Source organism: Hemiscyllium ocellatum, chromosome 13 (assembly GCF_020745735.1).
Source record: "Hemiscyllium ocellatum isolate sHemOce1 chromosome 13, sHemOce1.pat.X.cur, whole genome shotgun sequence".
NCBI lineage: Eukaryota > Metazoa > Chordata > Chondrichthyes > Orectolobiformes > Hemiscylliidae > Hemiscyllium > Hemiscyllium ocellatum.
The window spans coordinates 45,158,112-45,182,477 of record NC_083413.1 but is presented as its reverse complement, the minus strand read 5'-3'; the positions used below and the strand labels follow the sequence as shown (position 1 = coordinate 45,182,477).

General features: G+C 42.9%; 1 protein-coding gene across 1 annotated transcript in view; it reads right to left on the bottom strand.

Annotated features, from left to right (window-relative positions):
* Window positions 1-843: 843 nt before the first annotated feature.
* The window catches only part of pex5la (peroxisomal biogenesis factor 5-like a), a 179,314-nt gene continuing 155,791 nt past the window's right edge, over window positions 844-24,366 (bottom strand). The window contains exon 13 of the mRNA XM_060834132.1: window positions 844-1,042. Within this exon, the coding sequence (XP_060690115.1) occupies window positions 844-1,042 (199 nt within the window). The remainder of the gene's footprint in view (window positions 1,043-24,366) is intronic.

Sequence of the window (24,366 nt, the reverse complement as noted above, 5' to 3'; positions counted from 1 at the left end):
AGGTGTGGAGTAAAAGAAAACAATCTTCATTATTGCTATCAAATAAAACTAATTAATGTTCAAGTTTTCTTTCCCTGAACATATTGTTTAATTGAAGTGATACAAATAAGATTTAAATGGTGTTGCAAGGACGGCATGCAAATTCCTAATGTGTTTCTATCCAGCTAACTTCCACAAGGCTTCAGTTGAGTTACTGTCTAGATATTTAAGTAACAAATCTTGGTTGAACTGAGTTATTGTTCTGTAGATTGGATGCAGGTAAGACTTCAAATGTTCAAATTTATACCATATAAGTACATTCAATTTGAAATGTTCACTTGATCTATCGATTCTTTAATTCATTCTATATTGAGTTATACTTCAAATTTTAGCCTTCATTGAGAGGGGATGTTCTGATCATATTCAACATTTTAATTAAAGTGCATTACTTCCCAACTCGCAAGTGGGGGAAAACAGTTACATGGTAAGTTTCAATGATCACAATGACTCGTGCACTGTTTATACATTCTAATGAGGAAAAAAAAATTTATCTCACTTTATCAAATGTATGAAACATTGTTATAATTGTCATTTATCTTTTAAATACTCTCACCTAAAAAGTATACCGTATCTTAAAATAATAATTGGCTGTGAACAACACATTTTTGATTGAATTTTGATTAAATCCAATTTGTCTATTTTAAGAAAATGACTGTAAAACCATTGGATACCATTTAGGAATGGTCAAGTACTCCCCATGAAAATTCTGAAGTAAACTTAACTGTAAAAATCCTGATACAGACAGCAAACTTTATATTTACATGGAAATCCCTACCATATATATCCTTAAATGTTGAATGTAAATCAGTCCATATTAAAGGCTTTCAATAAGGTATCAAGGTCTCCTACATGTGCTGCTTGAAAGAGTTCAGGCTGGTCCATCAGAGAAAGCGCTATCCTGACAGCTGTCCAGATACTGCCTGAAATGAATTGATGGCAGAATTGTGTGCTTCGACTCTTCCTCTGTAAGTTCAAGGCTGTAAGGAAGTTGCTGACAGCTTCTCTGTTTGAATACAAAGAGGATACACAAATTGTTTATGTTATTTCAGAAGGTTATTACCATATCAAACCTGAGTCCTATTTTATCTGTACATATTTTGTATTTTTTTGTTTAGATTTACATTTATATTAGAATTTTTAAACAAAATTATGCATATGATTCCCCTTTTTATGAGTCCACAGTATCACATAATGTTGGAGTCAGCAATGACAGCTGTAAATTTCAGCAGAAAACATTCTGTTGTTGTTCTTTCATGGAATGTGGGTGTCACTGGCTTGGCCAGCATCTGAAGATCGTATGAGGAAAGGCTGAGGCACTTGGGGCTGTTCTCATTGGAGAAGAGAAGGTTTAGGGGAGATCTGATAGAAGTGTATAAGATGATTAGGGGTTTAGATAGGGTAGATACTAAGAACCTTTTACCGCTAATGGAGTCAGGTGTTACTAGGGGACATAGCTTTAAATTAAGGGGTGGTAGGTATAGGACAGATGTTAGGGGTAGATTCTTCACACAGCGGGTTGTGAGTTCATGGAATGCCCTGCCCGTATCAGTGGTGAACTCTCCTTCTTTATGTTCATTTAAGCGGGCATTGGATAGGCATTTGGAAGTTATTGGGCTAGTATAGGTTAGGTAGGACTCGGTCGGCGCAACATCGAGGGCCGAAGGGCCTGTACTGCGCTGTATCCTTCTATGTTCTATGTTCTATGTTCTATTCCCCTTCCTGGGCAGATAGAAGTCAACCCCATTTCTGTGGGCCTGGATACGCATTTATTTATGCCAGACCAAGTAAAGACAGCAGATTTCTTTCTCTAAAGGAGATGAGTGAACCAACTGGGGTTTTACTACATTTAAAAGGGACTACACGGTTGCTATTAAAGTAGTATTCTATTCAAGATTTTATTGAATTCAAATTGCACTGTCTCCCGTAACGGGATTCAAATCCATGTCCCCACAACATCAGCCTTGGGTTTTGGATTACTAGTCCATTGACTCCCATGCTGACAGACATTGCTGATGCTACATAGACGACTGGAAAATGTTCCATTCTCCAACAAACACATCTATCATTTTGATGAGGGCAAACACATATTAATATAATTAGCATGATTTGACGTAATATTGTAAACTACATTAAATTGTCATATATAGGACATTTACAGATTATTATTATTTAGTATCTTTACATTAAACCTAGTGTGTTCCGAATAAAAGTTTTGGTGCTGCCACTTTTCTCAATTGAGCTGTTCTTCAATATTTGCTCTCACAGTGGTAAAAGGGATGGAAAGTTGCTTTTTCTAGCAAATGAAGACATATCCAGTAGATCCTGTTTAGCATTTTCCCAACTTAATTATTCTGATAAATGCTCAAATTAATTAATAAATCTGTCATATAATGTGGTCAAAGTATTCTTATTGATAAAATAAACTAATATTGTAGATGTAGAGTCGACTGGTCATTTTTCTAGTTTAAAGCCAATGATGAGAATGCAAAGGAGACACACACTTATAAAAAAGAACAACTATGGAATTGATTCTACTCTTGCTCCCCAAAAGGTAAGACAAAAAGTTAAAACTAGCAAAACATCAAGGACATTACTGCTCCAATGTAATTTTGAAATGTTAAGAATTTTTCAATTCAGGTTTAACTGTAATGTTAAGATGCTAAGCTTTCTACTTTAATTCTGTGTTCGCAAAATATTTAGGTTGACACCGTTTTTGAAGAGAAACACTTTTCACAGAAATATGTGACAGACCTAGGCACCTCCATCCCCATCTATCCATGATGTAAATAAAAGGGATAACCCAGCTTGGCCAGTTGTCCCCAGCAATTTATGGCAGTCGGACCATTTATTGAATGAGTTTTCTGTCTCAGAGAGAAACTCCAGCCTCGGAGAAGTGCCACTTAATAAAACAGCAGTTATCCCAGCAACATCAATGGCTGTTGCTGGGGAAATCATGCTGCACTGCAAGAGAGTCTTCCTGGGGTGGAGGAGGAGGTGGGGTGTGTGGGGGGGAGAGATCAGGATGGAGATGGGGATTTCAATTTTTACGAAGAACCCGTAAAAGGAGGTATATATTCCCGACCTTGCTCAGCCATTTGTCCACAGGTTTCACCTACTGTACTGGATATTTGGTGTTGGCCTCCTCACCTGGTAAAATCCAAGCAGTGGCCGAAGCTGACACTTGATCAGCCATTAATTAGTTACCAGAGGGTCTTACCTGACCTATGGGTAAACAGGCTGCTGCTTGACTCCACCACCTCTGGTAAAACTATAGTGGAGGTAGCTGGAAGGAAGGCATAGCCCTGGTTTTCGGCTCTCCCCACCCCACCTTGTATCCTGCCCTGGGAGAGTGTGCTAAATCCTAGCAATGAATCAAAATAGTATGTTTCTAGGTTTCATTCTCACATCCTTAATTGGATTATAGAACATTCAATATTGAAGTGAATAATTCTGTCTTAGGTGAACCAAAATGAATGATGCCAAATCAGAATATTGGGTCTTATAGCTTAACCTGAAAACTCGTTGCGATTAAATCTTTATATTATTGAAAATTATCTGTGCCAGCATCTTATTTCAGGAAAGGGCAAGTTCGAATAAAAAGACATCAAGATAGCGATGCTGAACATTGATTCGCCCAAGTTCTGCTTTCCCTAGCAAGTTTGCTTTGGATAGATTATTCAGCTGTCATTGAACATTCAGACAGCAGATCACAGGAATGCAGCATGAATGTTAAGAATGTTTTTACTCGTAGCCAGACTGAATGGTAATCTCTTTTTGCATAAAGTGAGTCTCACTTTGTGAAGAGTTTGCATGTGATTGAAAACTTCTGCAAAATCTTTAAAAAGTAATTGTACCTCTACAATATTCTATGATGACTGTCTTGATGTCATTACCCGATTGTGTTCTGATTTGCAGAATTTCGTTGATTTTCCTTCCAATTCCAGCATTCTCATGCCCTCACACAGCTCACAACTGAGGCTTCAATTCAATTCCTTGACTTCATTGTCTTTGTCCTCCCTCCCCTTTCAGCATTCTGAAAATACTGTTTTGTCTGTAACTCACTGGTCCACTTTTCAGTCACAACTGAAATCCCAACAATCCTCCTTTTCCCATTTTTTTCTTGGAGCACTTAAGAGTGGTTAGCACTGCCGCCTCATAACACCAGGGACCCGGGTTTGATTCCACCCTCATGTGACTACCTGTTTGGAGTTTGCACATTTCCCCCATGTTTGCATGGGTTTCCTCCCACAATCTCTAGATGTGCAGGTTAGGTGGATTGGCCATAGTGTCCAGAGATGTGCAGCTTAGGTGGATTAAACATGGGAAATGCAGGATTAAGGGGATAGCATGGGGGCAGGGGAGGTGATGAGTCTGGGTGGAATGCTATTCCGAAGGTCAGTGTAGACTGAATGGCCTACTTCCCCATTACAGGATTTCTATGATCCTGTGCAACATTTTGCCCTTTTACCTCATCCTTTCTCAATGTCTAAGACACCAAACCCTCCTAAGTGTCAAAGTATTGACATGTACTTCTTTTGATTTTGTTTATTATATTTGCTTTCAAGAGTATCTCCTGTACTCTGAAGAGGCAAATGTAGATGGAGACAACTCAGCTCAGTCTGTATACATTTGATCCCAAGCATCCATTTGTCTATCATTTTTAATTCTCCACTTTATTCCACACTGACTTGTCTTTGGCCTGCTACAGTGTTCCAGTGAAGCTCAAGACAACCTGGAAGAATAGCACCACAGCATTCTACTGGGCACTCTACAGGCTTCTAAACTCAATGTTCAACAATGTAAATCATAATCTCTGCCTCAGTATTGTTCTCTGTTGCTTTTTTTTGTCCCTTTCTATCTTTTTTTGCATGTTGTTCAGCCAATTGTGAACCTTTCATTCATACCTCCTCTGGAATCTGCTTTTGTTTCTTTATTTTTTCCTTATCATTCCCTATGGCTTTTCACCATGAAATGTTTTGTCATTTAGTTTTTCTGCCCATCATCCTATCATAGATCTTCCCTTTAGATAATTTTCTACCCTGTCTTCATTCACCTATCATATTCCTACTTCTGAAGGAGGATCACTGGACTCGATAGATTAATTCTCCTCAGATGTGACCAGAACTACTGAGTTTCTCCTGCAGTTTATAGAGTCATAGAGATGTACAGCATGGAAACCGACCCTTTGGTCCAACCCGTCCATGCCGACCAGGTATCCTAACCTATTCTAGTCTCTTTTTCAAGCACTTGGCCCATCTCCCTTCAAACCTTCCCATTCATATACCAATCTAGCTGCATTTTAAATGTTGCAATTGTACCAGCCTCCACCACTTCCTCTGACAGTTCATTCCTTTCATGTTCCACCCTCTGAGTGAACAAGTTGCCCCTTAGGTCTCTTTCATATCTTTCCCCTCTCACACTAAACCTATGCCCTCTCGTTCTGAACTCCCCCACCCCAAGGAAAAGACTTTGTCTATTTATCCTATCCATGCCCGTCATGATTTTATAAACCTTGATAAGGTCGCCCCTCAGCCTCTGATGCTCCAGAGAAAACAGAGCTGAAAAATGTGCCACTGGAAAACTGCAGCAGGCCAGGCAGCGCCATTTCATGTATTTACATCTCATCTCCAGTATCTGCAGTTCTTTATTTATTCTGCATTTCTACCTCTTACTTTAGATGAATGGTGATGAACATAGAACATAGAAAAGTACAGCACAGAACAGGCCCCTTGGCCTAGGATGTTGTGCCAAGGATCATTTCTAACATAAAATAAAACAACCTAACCTACGCACCCTTCAATTCACTGCTGTCCATGTGCATGTCCAGCAGTTGCTTAGATGTCCCTAATGACTCTGCTTTCACCACCATCGCTGGATTCCATGCGTTCACATCTCTCTGCGTAAAGAACCTACCTCTGATGTCTCCTCTACATCTTCCTCCTAATATCTTAAAACTATGACCCCTCGTGCCAGTCAATCCTGCCCTGGGGAAAAGTCTCTGGCTATTGACTCTATCCATGCCTCTCATTACCTTGTATACCTCGATCAGGTCATCTCTCTTCCTCCTCCTCTCCAGAGAGAAATGTCCGAGCTTAGTCAACCTCTCTTCGTAAGACAAGCCCTCCAGTCCAGGCAGCATTCTGGTAAACCTTCTTTGCACTCTCTCCAAAGCCTCCGTATCTTTCCTATAGTAGGGCGACCAGAACTGGACACAATATTTCAAGTGTGGTCTCACCAGGGACTCGTAGAGCTGTAGCAAAACCTCACAGCTCTTAAACTCAATTCTCCTGTTAATGAAAGCCAAAATACCATATGCTTTCTTAACAACCCTATCCATTTGAGTGGCAATCTATGCACTTGAACACAAAGATCCTACTGTTACTCCAGACTGTCAAGAATCCTGTCTTTAATTCTATATTCAGCATTCAAGTTCAATCTTCCAAAATGCATCACTTTGCATTTATCCAGGTTGAACTCCATCTGCCATTTCCCAGCCCATCTCTGCATCCTGTCTATGTCGTGCTGCAGCCTGCAATAGCCCTCGATACTATCAGTGGCACCTCCAACCTTTGTGTCATCGGCAAATTTACTAACCCACCATCCAACTCCTCATCCAAGTCATTTATAAAAAAGACAGAGGCCCAGGAACAGAGCTTTGCGGGACACCACTCACCACTGACCTCCAGGCAGAATACTGTCCATCTACTGTCAACCACTCTTTGCTTTCTATTAGCTAACCAATTCTGAATCCAGACAACCAAATCTCCCTATATCCCATACCTCCTGACTTTATGAATTGACCTACCATGGGGAACCTTATCAAATGCCTTGCTGAAGTCCATATACATCAAATCCACTGCTCAACCTTCATCGACCTGTCGCGTCACCTCCTCAAAGAACTCAATAAGATTTGTGTGGCATGACCTGCCCCTCACAAAGCCATGCTGACTGCCTTTAATCATGCTATGCTTTTCCAAATAGTCATAAATCCTATTCCTCAGAATTCATTCTAAAACCTTGCTAGCCACAGATATAAGACTGACTGATCTGTAATTGCCAGGGATTTCCCTATTCCTCTTTTTGAACAGAGGAACAACATTCGCCTCCCTCCAATCCTCTGGTATGACTCATGTGGAGAGTGAGGAAGCAAAGATCTTCGCCAACGGCTTAGCAACCTCCTTTCTCACTTCTGGAGCAACCTAGGATAAATCTGGTTTGGCTCTGGGGACTTATTCATCTTAATGTTTGCCAAAATCTCCAACACATCAACTTCATCAATCTTGATCTGTTCAAGCCTGTTTCCCAGCTCCTCAAAATTCTCATTCACAACAAGGTCCTTTTCCTTAGTGAAAACTTAAGCAAAAAAACTCATTTAGGACTTCCCCTATCTGCTCAGACTCCACATACAAGCTTCCTACGCTACTTCTCTACCTTCTCCCTGATCATTCTCTTATTCGTCACGTATGAGAATTGTTAAATCTGTTTCTCAGTGCCTGGATGGGGTTGCCTTACTAAGTAATTCTTCTGCAGTATTTTGCTTTTGTGATAATCCACATCTTCTTGCCAGCAAATCTACTGATTATTTAAAAAAATTGAACAATATGAAAATACAACACAATTCTCCCTGACAAGCCTTTTTCGTGCCCTCTCCTGGCTCTCCTCAGTTCATTTCTGAGATCCTTTCTTGTAAACCTGTAATCCTCTAAATCTGTGCTAGATCTGTCCTTCCTCTACCTTACGTAACTGGCCTTCTTCCTTTTGACGAGAAGCTCCTTTGTTCTTCATTTCTCAGCTGTGATACACACTCTGATTAGCAATGCTCCACCCCCCTCCTCTTTTTCTACCCTTCCTGTTCTTTTTAAATGTTCTAAACCCTGGAACATCTAGCAAGCATTCCTGTCCCTGTGAAACCCACATCTCTGTTATGGCCACAACATCATAGTCCCAAACACTGATCCATGATCTAAGTTCATCACTCTTATTTCTGACATCCTTGCGTTAAAGCAGACACACTTTAACCGATCCCTTTGTTACATCACATGAATAATCTTCCCGATAGATTCACGACATCCTGTCACAGCCCTGTATCTGCCTTTATGGGTGGCACAGTGCTTAGCACTGTTGCCTCACAACGCCAGAGACCCGGGTTCAATTCCCACCTCAGGCGACTGACTGTGTGGAGTTTGCACATTCTCTCTGTGCCTGCGTGGGTTTCCTCCGGGTGTTCCGGTTTCCTCCCACAATCCAAAAAATGTGCAGGTTAGGTGAGTTGGCCATGCTAAATTGCCCGTAGTATTAGGTGCAGGGGTAAATGTAGGGGAATGGGTCTGGCTGGGTTACACTTCGGCGGGTCGGTGTGGACTTGTTGGGCCAAAGGGCCTGTTTCCACACTGTAAGTAATCTAATCTAATCTAATTGCCCCTCTCTCACATGTGTAGCTCTGGTTCCCACCCCCTGCCAAACAGTTTAAACCCTCCCCAACTACACGAGCAAATGTCCCCTCCAGGACAGGTGCAACCCGTCCTTCATATACAGGCCCCACCTTTCCCAGAAGGCATCCCAATAGTCTAAATATCTGAAGCCCTCCGTCCTGCACCAGTTGCGCAGCCACATGTTAAGCTGCACTCGCTGTCTGTTCCTCACCTCACTATCTGGTGGCAATGGTAGCAAGTCGAAGAACACTACTCTACTTGTCCCGCTCTTCATCTTCCAACCAAGCTCTCTGTAGTCACTTTTCAGATCCTCAATCCCTTTCCTGCCAAATCTGGTTATGTCCTGAAATGTTAAATCTGTTTCTCAGTGCCTGGATGGGGTTGCCTTACTAAGTAATTCTTCTGCAGTATTTTGCTTTTGTGATAATCCACATCCTCTTGCCAGCAAATCTACTGATTATTTAAAAAAAATTGAACAATATGAAAATACAATACAAACATTTATGAAATGATAATTATTAAATTTTCTAAAAAAGGATGGAATCTATCAGTGAAGTGTTGACAATATTATAGAAATCACGCTGCTGTTGTACCAGGGAACAAAGCCAGTAACTGAACAAACATTATCTTTGAGGCAAATTGCTGGTCGTGTGCATGACTGAGAATATTTTAAATTAGTTTAGATTACACCATGAGTGAAGATTATTGCACAAGGTTACCAATCATTTTAGCAGTAAAATTAAAAGACACTTTATTTGAACAAACATTATCTTCAAGGCAATTTTCTGTTCATGTGCATGACTGAGAATATTTTAAATTAGTTTAGATTACACCATGAGTGAAGATTATTGTGGAAGGTTAATAATCATTTGAACAGTAAAATTAGAAGACACATTATTTGGACAAGCAGTCAATTATAATTGTTAGACACAGACTTGAGAGTGAGCTGGCAGTACCTCTCAAGACGTAAACAATAATTTTACTGCTGTTTTTCATTGCCTACTTGTCAACCAATAACAATACACGAGGTGACTGCAAGATCTTGACTCTATGGTGTAGAATCAATGTTCCATAGGCTGCAAATTTTTGGAATTGGGTAATGGGAAAGGCAGACTGCAAAATTGTATACACTAAAAGTTTTAACTCCACAGCTTTCATCATTTGGTCCTTACAAGTTTCCCAGCCAGGAATCAATCCAATTGGCCAACTTAGCTTCATGTTGGCTCGGGAGCCATTTGGTGCAAATCACCAAATTATTCAGATTGAATCTGCAACTCCAGAATGGAGTGTCTGATCCTGGGATCATTTATTGAAAATGGGGGAATCTAACCTTTTCCATAACGTACATACTACAATTCTTTACAGCCCTACAAATGTGATTTAAGTAAAGTTCTGTACTAGTTTGACATGACTTCCTGCTTTTTAATTCCATTCACCTGGAAGTCAACTTCAGTTTTTCAATTCTATCCTTTGGAATGTTATCCTCAATTTTTACAGTTAATTTCTTTATTTTGATCAGTTCACTTCTGTCCCTCCTCACCTTAGCTACTAAGCAGTGTTGTTGAGGCATTTAACATTTCCCTGAGGTTATCCTCTCTTCACTTTAGTTGCTAGGTTTACTGAAGCCTAGGACAGACTGTACAGTCACTCATGAAAAGCCCTACTAACCAGTGAGATTTCCCATCCATTCTTACACATTGTTAAAATCCTGAAATTGCAGGGTTGGAGCTAGAAATTAGGGTTTTTAGAATTTTCACCATCCCATATTCTCTACCCACCCTATCTGGTCTACACGCTTGCGTGTACCAAAACTCCCCTCAGTGTTTATATCACAGAATCTACTCATTTAGCTCAGCAATTATGCTCCCCCAAAGCCTCTTTCAACCTTTTGTTATCTAACCCTTTCAAGATAGCCTTCTTCCTTGTGCTTGTCCTGCTTTTCCTTAGATACATACAAGTAATTGTTGCAGTTACTCCTCCTATTTCTTATTCATTCCTTGGGTTCCTGAATTTCCTCTTTGATTTACTAGTAATTCTCTATTGATGGCCTCTTGTTTTTGAATTCAATTTAAGCTGAAACATAATCTGATTTGTACCCCTTAATCATTTTTAAAGACTTTATCAGGTCACATTGCAGTTATCACTTTCCTGGAGAATAACCTTCAGCCTGTTCAATCTTTCCCAATCGATAGAATCTATGAGTTTTGGTATCATCCTTGTGAATCTTTTGCATTATCTCCAAAACATCTTACTCTTTTCATAATATGCGGAGTTGTGCACAGTCCTATATTAGTGGTTTAAATAGGTTTGGAACAAGTTTTATTAATGTCTTACTTTTCAATTCCATCCCTCTAGAAGTAGACACCAGTTTTCAGTTTGTTTCCTTTTAAAAATAGCTTTTTAAATCTGCTTTGCTACCTTGTGATTTGTTTATCTGTCCCCAAATGTATCTTTGCTCCTCCATCTATTTACATGTATTAAGTTGTAAAAGGTCTCATTGTTCTTCCTACCAAAATGGACGATCTCACTTTTATCTTCATTGAAAATTATTTACCAATTAAACATTATTTCTGCAAGTTTTCTGAATTTTGCACCATATTCCTCTGTATGAACTGCATCCTCCAATTTGGTGTTATTCACAAAATTAGAAAGTATATTTTTGTTTCCCAAGTCCAATCATCAGGATTGTGAATGACAGCAGTTCAAGTGCCAACCCCTGTGGAACCCAAATTCCTACTTTTGTCTTGAGTCACTGCCATTAATCCTTGGCATAAAGATAAGATACTGCAGATGCTGAAAATCTGAAACATACACGGAAATTTGGAGAAACTCAGCAGGTCTGGCAGCATCTGTGAAGAGAGAAACAGAGTTAACATTTTGAGTCCGGTGTGATTCTTCTTCATCTGACAGATGCAGTAGGTATTTGTGAATATCCAAATATATTTTATCTATGTTTTACTTATCTACGCTTTGACACTACTTCAAACAATTCAATAAGTGGTTATGTGCGATATTTCCTTTTGAAATATGCGCTGATTACTCCTATTTTTGATTTTTAACCACCAAAATTACCAACTTTTGAAAACAGATGATCAAGTTGTGGAATAAAGGTAATGCCATTGATTTTGATGCAGACAATATGCACATTTCAATTTGCCTGCTAATTTAATCACTACAATATGTTACCAGTGTTGACTGTGCAGCCGAGTGGCTGCATGAGTGAGCAGGGGAAGCAGCATTATAGAAGGACCACACGAGTTAAAGCTAACCTGTACCTCTGAAGAAGTGATGCATTCTGGCTGCAGCAAGTGCTGGAACTCACTCTAGAATGGATTCTGATTTGGACAGGACAAAGAATGGCAAAACAGGGTGGAGATCAAGTTCCAATCATGCACTGGAGGCCTTGATGCATTACTTAGAAAGGAAGACAGATTACACCTTTCTACAGGGTGCCTGAATGACCACCAGACAGATGGGGAATGCAGTGGGACTAGATGGTCATGGCGGTCAATATCTGAAGCTTTGCCCTGAGGACCTGCAATGCTGAATAAAAGTTCAATAACCCCACAACTGGCCAGAGAATCTTCAGTGTCTTGTATGAAACGCCCTGCTAGTCTCATACTCTATTCAATGTATTAGTTCACTCTATCATTCATCCTGGTACTTTAGCAAGCCTGCCAGAAAGCCTGTGGTCAACATCAAGGAGCATGAAGGAGTCAGCATCAGTTTGGCACAGGGCTTTGCACAGATCTTGAAATTCATTGCTTTTGGTGTGGAACCAGTGTTCACCTCCATGATTAAGTGAAACAGAAGCCATGCAACATGTAAGTTGACTGAAATCTGACAAATTATGCTTGCTGTCATTGTGTACACTGAAACCCCTGTAATAAAGTTGGTTGATAACAATCTTCAAAGAGATTCACTGGATCTTATTGCACTCCACCAATCTACCATTCAAGGAACTGAGATTGCCCTGGAAGTACCAGTGTCTCCATAGAGCATTAACCTCTTGTTTTATTCAATATAACAGCATTCACCACTGCCACTCAATCAATGCCCTTGTTGCCAGACCAGAATGTTGCTCTTCATGATGGGACTCTTAAGTCTGAAGCCAGGCCTTCCAATCTCAGAGCTGCTTGGGATCATCCTGCAAGGCCACCTGCAGTCACCCTGACTGAGAGTCATGATTTGGAGATGCCGGTGTTGGACTGGGGTGCACAAAGTTAAATATCCCACAACACCAGGTTATAGTCCAACAGGTTTAATTGGAAGCACACTTTAATTGGAAGCAGAAAAATATGTTGCTGGAAAAGTGAGCAGGCCAGGCAGCATCCAAGGAGCAGGAGAATTAATGTTTCGGGCAGAAGCCCTTCCTCAGGAATTGGAAGCACACTAGCTTTTGGAACGTAGCTCCTTCATCAGGTGATAGTGGAGGGCTCAATCCTAACACACAGAATTTATAGCAAAAATTTAGTGTGATGTAACTGAAATTATACATTGAAAAAGTGATTGCTGTTAAGCCTTTCATCTGTTAGAATACCATTACAGTTTCACTTCTTTCATGTGTAAATCACAAAACCTTTTTTTAAAAAGTTGCATTCTCAGGTTAGCTGTTAACAATGGTGATAGCTAGACAATATGTTGAAGGTCCTAGCCCCCTGTGTTATCTGTCTATGCCATGATGTTTAGATTGATTCTAAACTAATAAGTGAGATAACGGAGTTCTACATGAATTCATGCAGTTTTTGAGTAAAGTACAATATAACCCTGCAATATAACAAATTCACCCCACACAATATATGTGTGTCTGTCTGGGTTGGGGATGGAGAGTGTGAGAAAGTGTGTGTGTGTGTGTGTGTGTGTGTGTGTGCAGTGAGTGCAGAGTGTCTTAAGTCCGTGAGGGGTGCATGTGAGAGTGTGGGAGTGTGTGTGTCTGTGCATATGTGCATAGGAGTGCCTCTGTGTGTGTTGAGAGTTGTAGGATGGTGTGTGTGTATAGTGCAATGGTGGTCACCTGTAATGTGACACGAACCCAAGGTCCCAGTTGAGGCCCTCCCTATGGGTACCAAACTTAGCGATCAGCCTCTGCTCGGCCACTTTTCGCTGCTGCCTGTCCCAAAGTTCACCTTGGAGGATGGTCACCCGAAGGTCCGAGGTCAAATGTCCTGGACCACTGAAGTGTTCCCCAACTGGGAGGGAACACTCCTGTCTGTTGATTGTTGTGCAGTGCCCATTCATCAGTTGTCGTAGCCTTTGCTCGGTTTCCCCAATGCACCATGCCTTCGGGCATCCTTGCCTGCAACGTATAATGTTGGCTGAGTCACATGAGTACCTGCCATGTACAAGGTGGGGGGGTGTCCTCACACGAGATGGTGGTATCTATGTCCACACTCTGACACGTCTTGCAGCGCCTACTGTGACAGGGTTTAATGGAGTTGTCTTGAGAGCCGGCAGCTTGCTACGAACAACGATCTGTTTGAGGTTTGGTGGTTGTTTAAAGGCAAGCAGTGGAGGTGTAGGGAAAGTCTTGGTGAGGTGCTCATCCTCATTGATAATGTGTTGCAGGTCACGAAGAACATGGCGTAGTTTTTCAGCTCCTGGGAAATACTGAACAACGAAGGGTGCCCTGTCGGTTGCAGCACGTGTCTGTTTCCTGAGGAGGTCATAATGGTTCCTTGCTGTAGCACGTCGGAACTGGTGGTCGATGAGTTAGGGATCGTACCCCGTTCTTGTGAGGGCATCCCTGAGTACTTCCAGGTGTCCATCACATTCCTCCTCATCTGAGCAGATCCAGTGTATGCACAGGACTTGTCCATAGGGCTTGTCCTTGTCACGGTAGGTGCTGCAAGACGTGTCAGAGTGTGAACATAGATACCACCATTATGCATGGGGACACCTCCCATCTTGTACATGGCAGGTACTCATGTAACTCAGCCAACGTTGTTTATCTTATATCTTATATGTGGCAGGCAAGGATGCCCGGAGACAGGAGTGTTCCCTCCCAGTTGGGGAACACATCAGTGGTGAAAATGTGTTGCTGGTTAAAGCACAGCAGGTTAGGCAGCATCCAAGGAACAGGAAATTCGACGTTTCGGGCCAGAGCCCTTCATCAGGAATGAGGAGAGTGTGCCAGGCAGGCTAAGATAAAAGGTAGGGAGGAGGGACTTGGGGGAGGGGCAATGGAGATGTGATAGGTGGAAGGAGGTCAAGGTGAGGGTGATAGGTTGGAGTGGGGTGGGGGCGGAGAGGTCAGGAAGAAGATTGCAGGTTAGGAGGGTGGTGCTGAGTTGAGGGAATCGACTGATACAAGGTGGGGGGAGGGGAAATGAGGAAACTGGAAAAATCTGAGTTCATTCCTTGTGGTTGGAGGGTTCCCAGGCGGAAGATGAGGCGCTCCTCCTCCAACCGTCGTGTTGTTGTGTTCTGGCGATGGAGGAGTCCAAGGACCTGCATGTCCTCGGTGGAGTGGGAGGGAGAGTTAAAGTGTTGAGCCACGGGGTGGTTGGGTTGGTTGGTCTGGATGTCCCAGAGGTGTTCCCTGAAGCGTTCCCCCATCACAAAGGACTCAAAGCCCTCCGCTTCTTCCTTTCCCGCCGCACCAACCAGTACCCTTCCACTGACACCCTCCTTCGACTGACTGAACTGGTCCTCACCCTGAATAACTTCTCTTTTCAATCCTCCCACTTCCTCCAAACTAAAGGAGTTGCCATGGGCACCCGCATGGGCCCCAGCTATGCCTGTCTGTTCGTAGGATATGTGGAACAGTCCATCTTCTGCAACTACAATGGCACCACCCCCCACCTTTTCCTTCCCTACATCGATGACTGTATCGGCGCTGCCTCGTGCTTCCACGAGGAGGTTGAACAGTTCATCAACTTTACCAACACCTTCCACCCCGACCTCAAATTCACCTGGACTGTCTCAGACTCCTCCCTCCCCTTCACAGACCTTTCCATTTCTATCTCGGGCGACCGACTCAACACAGACATCTATTATAAACCGACTGACTCCCACAGCTACCTGGTCTACACCTCCTCCCACCCTGCCCCCTGTAAAAATGCCATCCCATATTCCCAATTCCTTTGTCTCCGCCGCATCTGCTCCCAAGAGGACCAGTTCCAATACCGTACAGCCCAGATGGCCTCCTTCTTCAAGGACCGCAGATTACCCCCAGACGTGATCGACGATGCCCTCCACCGCATCTCCTCCACTTCCCGCTCCTCCGCCCTTGAGCCCCGCTCCTCCAACTGCCACCAAGACAGAACCCCACTGGTTCTCACCTACCACCCCACCAACCTCCGTATACAGCGAATCATCTGCCGTCATTTCCGCCACCTCCAAACGGACCCCACCACCAGGGATATATTTCCCTCCCCTCCCCTATCAGCGTTCCGCAAAGACCACTCCCTTCGTGACTCCCTCGTCAGGTCCGCACCCCCCACCAACCCAACCTCCACTCCCGGCACCTTCCCCTGCAACCGCAGGAAATGCAAAACTTGCGCCCACACCCCCTCCCTTACTTCTCTCCAAGGCCCCAAGGGATCCTTCCATATCTGCCACAAATTCACCTGCACCTTCACACACATCATCTATTGCATCCGCTGCACCTGATGTGGCCTCCTCTATATTGGGGAGACGGGCCGCCTACTTGCGGAACGCTTCAGGGAACACCTCTGGGATGCCCGGACCAACCAACTCAACCACCCCGTGGCTCAACACTTTAACTCCCCCTCCCACTCCACCAAGGACATGCAGGTCCTTGGACTCCTCCATCGGCAGAACATAACAACACGACGGTTGGAGGAAGAGCGCCTCATCTTCTGCCTGGGAACCCTCCAACCACAAGGGATGAACTCAGATTTCTCCAGTTTCCTCATTTCCCCTCCCCCCACCTTGTCTCAGTCGATTCCCTCAACTCAGCACCACCCTCCTAACCTGCAATCTTCTTCCTGACCTCTCCGCCCCCACCCCACTCCGGCCTATCACCCTCACCTTGACCTCCTTCCACCTATCACATCTCCATTGCCCCTCCCCCAAGTCCCTCCTCCCTACCTTTTATCTTAGCCTGCCTGGCACACTCTCCTCATTCCTGATGAAGGGCTCTGGCCCGAAACGTCGAATTTCCTGTTCCTTGGATGCTGCCTAACCTGCTGTGCTTTAACCAGCAACACATTTTCAGCTCTGATCTCCAGCATCTGCAGACCTCACTTTTTACTCGAACACATCAGTGGTCCAGGACATTTGACTTCGGACCTTTGGGTGACCATCCTCTGAGGCGGACTTCAGGACAGGCAGCAGCGAAAAGTGACCGAGCAGAAGCTGATAGCTAAGTTCAGTACCCATAGGGAGGGCCTCAACAGGGACCTTGGGTTCATGTCACATTACAGATGACCACCATTGCACTATACACACACCGCATCCTATAACACACACACACACACACACACACACACACACACACACACACACACACACACACACACACACTCTCCCACATGCACCCCCTCACAGACTTAAGACACTCTGCACTCACTACACACACACTTTCTCACACTCCCAACCCAGACAAACACATACAGACAAAGACCCACATGCACACGTATATTTTGTGGGGTGAATTTGTACTTGCAGGGTTACATTGTACTTTACTCAAAAACTGCATGAATTTGTGTAAAACTCCATTATCTCACTTCTTAGATTAGAATCAATCTAAACATCATGGCATAGACAGAGAACACAGGGGGCTAACACCTTCAACATATTGTCTAGCTATCACCATTATTAACAGCTAACCTGTGAATGGAATGCAATTTTTTAAAAAAAGGTTTTGTGATTTACACATGAAAGAAGTGAAACTATCATGATATTCTAACAGATGAAAGGCTTAACAGACAATCAATTTTTCAACGTATAATTTCAGTTAAATCACACTGTAAATTTTTGCTATAAATTGTGTGTTAGGATTGAGCCCTCCACTATCACCTGATGAAGGAGCGACGCTCCAAAAGCTAGTGTGCTTCCAGTTAAAGTGTGCTTCCAATTAAACCTGTTGGACTATAACCAGGTGTTGTGTGACTTTTGACTGAGAGTCAGCAGCTTTCCACCAAGTATGCACTGCTGACACAAAAGTGCAACACAGAAAAATGCACACAAAAGATAACTGCTAAAGGAATGTCCTGTGGTGTAGCTTGATTGATCAGTTTGGTTTGGAATATTTATTTTTGTGATTGCCACAATGCAGAAATGAAAGCTAAGTGGATGGTAGCAGGTCAGTAATGTTGATAAGGTAATGTTTGGGACCATTGTTGAATGGGCAATTGTAGTTATGTTAAAGTCAGATGAGTTAATCATGGACAGTCCAAGTAGAAAAACACTGTGTTGGTTTACAAGTGGGGATATACACTGTGTACAAGGTAAAGGGAAGGAATTAATTGCAGTGTTAAGCTAAAAAATGGTTCTGCTGACACTAAATCAATGTTGATTGCCCTTATTGGAACATTACCTGGTGTGGATAGTGTCAGCAGTGTGTCTGCATCTTGGAGGCAAAAAGGTCCCTAGAGTATGAGAACTGAACAAAATGGAATAAATGCTATCTATACCTAACTGATCTATAATTCAACGGGCTTGTTAGAACACTTAAGAAAAAAATACAAGAACAGCATTAGCTACTTTTTAGCACTATTCTGTTTCCTAATGAATACTTAAGTACGTGTCAGATGTTTAAATTGGAACCAGAATATTACTGAACCAGAAAGAGTTTATTTGATCCATCTTATTTGTGTAAATGTTTTTCTCCACAGGAATTCCTCTCATTTGCTCATTATGTTTTGAAACGCTTTTCTTCAGACATTATTTCATTTTTTTAAAAAGGAAGTTACTGATCCTCTTTCAGAGATCATCTATGAATGACAATTCTATATTTCAATCAAGTGTGTGAAGGGACATTCTTAATTTCTAACTTTTTGATTTCATTTGTGCTTGATTATGATTGTTTCACTAATCACAGGGAGTAATTTATGATTATTTACTAAATCATAACTCTGCAATCTTTGAAGATCTTCATTAGGTCACCCCTTGATTTATTTTTTGAGAGAAAGCTCATGTTCTCTATGTCCATTCATGTAGCATTATTTATCATTTCTATTAATATCCTTACAACAAATTGTCCATAATATTTTTTCTGCTTTAGAAAACATTATAATATAATTTCACTCTTCTGTTAAAGTGTAAGTTTGTGGTCCTTTAAAACTGAAAAAGCTAGTTACTGTGAAGTCATCACTTCAAATTCATATTAACATCAATAAAGACTCCTGGGATGACTCTTCAATAATACCTTTATACTTTTCTTTGGTGTGGTGTATATAAATGAGACACATAAGATGTGTGAAATGTGCACTGATTTTATCGTATAACTGACAAATCTTCTATTGTGCTGCTATAGACTTACAGGGAGTGCTATACTATAGCAGTGCCTTGTTACAATCTTTTTTATTATGTAGTAATCAAGAGAATTATTTTATTGTGGCTCAAGTCAAATTCGGTTTTCATTGCAAAATTTTCATGATACTGTGTAATCATTGTTTTGGAGGTATAGAATTCTATAACTCGAATTAATCTGAATTCATAAATTAACAGTGTATTACAGTATTCTTTTTAACTACAAAGGTATTTTCTTATCTTTTGCCTTCAACAACTTCTGGGATAACCCTGGAAACAGTAGGTAACATGTAACAGGCATGCTTTTGGAGAGGGGAAATTGTAGCTATTTTCAGCACTTACGAAATTTGTAGGGTTTTGGTCAATTTGAGGGATGTTATCAGGTATGGAACACTGCAGAAGACACTGCACTAGAGATGGGAAGGATGGCCTTCTAGTTTTTACTAACAGCATAAGGTGGGAACTTGTAAATGGTAAAATGAATGGTTTGGCCAGAGGGTCACCGCAGGTAAAGGGACGGCTGGAAAATGGGAAGCCTTTAGAATTGAGATAACAAGAATCCAGGGAAAGTATATTCCTGTCAGGGTAAAGGAAAGGCTGGTAGGTGTAGGGAATGCTGGATGACTAAACAAATTGAGGGTTCGGTTAAGAAAAAGAAGGAAACATATGTCAGGTATAGACAGGATAGATCGAGTGAATCCTTAGAAGAGTATAAAGGAAGTAGGAATATACTCAAGAGGGAAATCAGGAGGGCAAAACGGGGACATGAGATAGCTTTGGCAAATAAAATTAAAGAGAATCCAAAGGGTTTTTGCAAATATATTAAGGACAAAAGGGTAACTAAGGAGAGAATAGGGCCCCTCAAAGATCAGCAAGGCGGCCTTTGTGTGGAGCCACAGAAAATGGAGGAGATACTAAATGAATATTTTGCATCAGTATTTACTGTGGAAAAGGATATGAAAGATATAGACTGTAGGGAAATAGATGGTGACATCTTGCAAAATGTCCAGATTACAGAGGAGGAAGTGCTGGATGTCTTGAAACAGTTAAAAGTGTAAAAATCCCCAGGACCTGATCAGGTGTACTCGAGAACTCTGTGCGAAGCTAGAGAAGTGATTGCTGGGCCTCTTGCTGAGATATTTGTATCATCGATAGTCACAGGTGTGGTGCCGGAAGACTGCAGGTTGGCTAACGTGGTGCCACTGTTTAAGAAGGGTGGTAAAGACAAGCCAGGGAACTATAGACCAGTGAGCCTGACATCAGTGGTGGGCAAATTGTTGGAGGGAATCCTGAGGGACAGGGTGTACATGTATTTGGTATCCACAAACCTGACTGCTCCAGCCGACCCATTGTCTCAGCCTGCTCCTGCCCCACTGAACTCATCTCTGCATACCTCAACATGGTCTTATCCCCCTTAGCCCAAGAACCCCCCACCTGCGTTCAGGACACCACCCACACCCTCCACCTCCTCCATGATTTTCGCTTCCTTATCTTCACCATGGACATCCAGTCCCTGTACACCGCCATCCCCCATCACGAAAGACTCAAAGCCCTCCGCTTCTTCCTTTCCCGCCGTACCAACCAGTACCCTTCCATTGACACCCTCCTTCGACTGACTGAACTGGTCCTCACTCTGAACAACTTCTCTTTCCAATCCTCCCACTTCCTCCAAACCAAAGGAGTAGCCATGGGCACCCGCATGGTCCCCAGCTATGCCTGCCCTTTCATAGGATATGTGGAACAGTCCACCTTCCGCAGTTACACTGGCACCACCCCCCACCTTTTCCTCCGCTACATCGATAACTGTATTGGCGCTGCCTCGTGTTCCCACGAGGAGGTTGAACAGTTCATCCACTTTACCAACACCTTCCACCCTGACCTCAAATTTACCTGGACCATCTCAGACTCCTCCCTCCCCTTCCAAGACCTCTCCATTTCTATCTCAGGCGACTGAATCAACACAGACATCTACTATAAACCAACCGACTCTCACAGCTACCTAGACTACACCTCCTCCCACCCTGCCCCTGTAAAAACGCCATCCCATATTCCCAATTCCTTCATCTCTGCTGCATCTGCTCCCAGGAGGACCAGTTCCAATACCGAACAACCCAGATGGTCTCCTTCTTCAAAGACCGCAATATCCCCCCAGATGTGATCGATGATTCTCTCCACAGTATCTCCTTCACTTCCCACTCATCTGCCTTTGAGCCCCACCCCTCCAATCGCCATCAGGACAGATCCCCACTGGTCCTCTCCTACCACCCCACCAACCTCCATATACATCACATCATCCGTTGTCATTTCTGCCACCTCCAAACGGACCCCACCACCAGGGATATATTTCCCTTCCCTCCCCTATCAGCGTTCCGAAAAGACCACTCCCTCCATGACTCCTTTGTCAGGTCCACACTTCCCCACCAACCCAACCTCCATTCCCGGCACCTTCCCCTGCAACAGCAAGAAATGCAAAACTTGTGCCCACACCTCCCTCCTTACTTCCCTCCAAGGGATCCTTCCATATCCGCCACAAATTCACCTGCACCTCCATACACATCATTTACTGCATCCGCTGCACCCGATGTGGCCTCCTCTATATTGGGGAGACAGGCCGCCTACTTGCGGAACGTTTCAGAGAACACCTCTGGGACACCCGGACCAACCAACCCAACCACCCCATGGCTCAACACTTCAACTCCCCCTCCCACTCCACCAAAGACATGCAGGTCCTTGGCCTTCTCCATCGCCAGACCATAGCAACACGACGGCTGGAAGAAGATCACCTCATCTTCTGCCTAGGAACCCTCCAAACACAAGGGACGAACTCAGATTTCTTCAGTTTCGTCATCTCCCCTCCCCCCACCTTGTCTCAGTCCCCTCCAACTCAGCACCACCTTCCTAACCTGCAATCGTCTTCCTGACCTCTCCGCCCCAACTTCCACTCCGGCCTATAACCCTCACCTTAACCTCCTTCCACCTATTGCATTTACAATGCCCCTTCCAAAAGTCCCTCCTCCCTACCTTTTATCTTAACCTGCTTGACACACTCTCCTCATTCCTGAAGAAGGGCTCATGCCCGAAACGTTGATTCTCCTGCTCCTTGGATGCTGCCTGGCCTGCTGTGCCTTTTCAGCAACACATTTTCAGCTATGTATTTGGAAAGGCAAGGACTGATTCGGGATAGTCAACATAGCTTTGTGCGTGGGAAATCATGTCTCACAAACATGATTGAGTTTTTTGAAGATGTAACAAAGAAGATTGATGAGGGAGAGTGGTAGATGTGATCTATCTGGACTCCAGTAAGGCGTTTGACAAGGTTCCCCGTGGGAACTGATTAGCAAGGTTAGATCTCATGGAATACAGGGAAAACTAGCCATTTGGATACAGAACTGACTCAAAGGTAGAAGACAGAGGTTGGTGGTGCAGGGTTGTTTTTCAGACTGGAAGCCTGTGACCAGTGGAGTGCCACAAGGATCGGTGCTGGGCCCTCGACGTTTTGTCATTTACATAAATGATTTGGAAGCGAGCATAAGAGGTACAGTTAGTAAGTTTGCAGATGACACCAAAATTGGAGGTGTAGTGGGCAGGGAAAAGGGTTACCTCAGATTACAACAGGATCTGGACCAGATAGGCCAATGGGCTGAGAAGTGGCAGATGGAGTTTAATTCAGATAAATGCGAGGTGCTGCATTTTGGGAAAGCAAATCTTAGCAGGATGTAAGGTCTTCTGGAGTGTTGCTGAACAAAGAGACCGTGGAGTGCAGGTTCATAGCTCCTTGAAATTGGAGTCGCAAGTAGATAGGATAGTGAAGAAGGCATTTGGTATACTTTCCTTTATTGGTCAGAGTATTGAGTACAGGAGTTGGGAGGTCATGTTGCAGCTATACAGGACAGTGGTTCGGCCACTGTTGGAATATTGCTTGCAATTCTGGTCTCCTTCCTATCGGAAAGATGTTGTGAAACTTGAAAGAGTTCAGAAAAGATTTATAAGGATGTTGCCAAGGTTGAAGGATCGGAGCTACAGGGAGAGGCTGAACAGGCTGGGGCTGTTTTCCCTGTAGCATCGGAGGCTGAAGGGTGACCTTATAGAGGTTTACAAAATTATGAGGGGCATGGGATAGGATAAATAGACAAAGTCTTTTCCCAGGGGTCGGGGAGTCTAGAACTAGAGGGCATAGGTTTAGGGTGAGAGGGGAAAGATATAAAAGAGACTTAAGGGGCAACTTCTTCACGCAGAGAGTGGTACATGTATGGAATGAGCTGCCAGAGGATGTTTCCATTCTGTACATCTCTATGATTCTATGACTTCAAATGAGGGGAGAAGTTGATAAGGAGTGGATTTTATAGTAACTTCAGCTGGTGCAGGAATTGAACCCATGCTGTTAGAATCACTCTGCATTGCAAATCAGCTGGCTAGCCAACTGAGCTAACTAACTCCCCTTTAGATATAAATTGTCCATCAATTGGGATGCAGAGGACTCAGTGTGTGGCATCATGGAGTGATGGTGGGTCACGTGCTCAAATCAATAGCGAAATGGCCAGATCAATCCTGGATACTTAATTTCCAAACTTCTCTTCAATGCTCCTCTTCCAAACTTGCCCAACCCCCAAAGTCTGAACTATCCGCATTGGTCTCTGTCTCAAAGCTGCTTTGTTTAATACAACATTTATTGTTGCTGTAATTACTGTTTGCCCACTCAGAGCTTTCCAACACAATATTTATGGAATGATTAGAGTACTGAAGGAGGCTATTTGCCCCATCACATCTCTGAAAATACACTCCACTTAGTCAATCCCAAAATCTTCACTTTCCCCATAGCCTGTGTTTACTTGACTCTTTATCCAATTTTCAAAATAATTTCAACAAATGAGTGTCTGATGATTAAGTCAGGCAATACGAAAGTTATGTTTTGGTTCCAGGTTTGCATAGGTTTTCCTGTCTCTTTGTGTTTTCAAGCATTGCACAATTAATTATCATCATTGGCTCAGTGCTAGAACTTTCACCACAGAATTAAGTCTTATCCTGGAGAAATACGCACGGAATCCAGGCTGGTATTTCAGTGTAATAGAGAGGTTGTTGCCATTTTTCAAATGAAAAATTAAACTGATGATGCAGAGGATTTCATGAAACATTTTTCATGAAGCACTTCTCCCGAACTTCTGGCCAATATTTATCTCTCAATAAACATCTCTAAAACAGATTATCTGGTCATTAGCTCTTTATGATATGTAGGTCGATGCACTGTATAAATCAGTTGTTACATTGAAATGACTACTCTTCAGATGATATTACATTGGCTGGAAAACACTGATGACTTGAAGTTGTAAAAAACACAATGCAAAATGCAAGTTCAAATCATAGATTGTGAATTCTTGAACCACAAGTTGCAAATAATTCTGAACATTGTGGAAGCATCAGCAAACATCCCCACAAACACCTCATTTTGGAGCATCAAGAT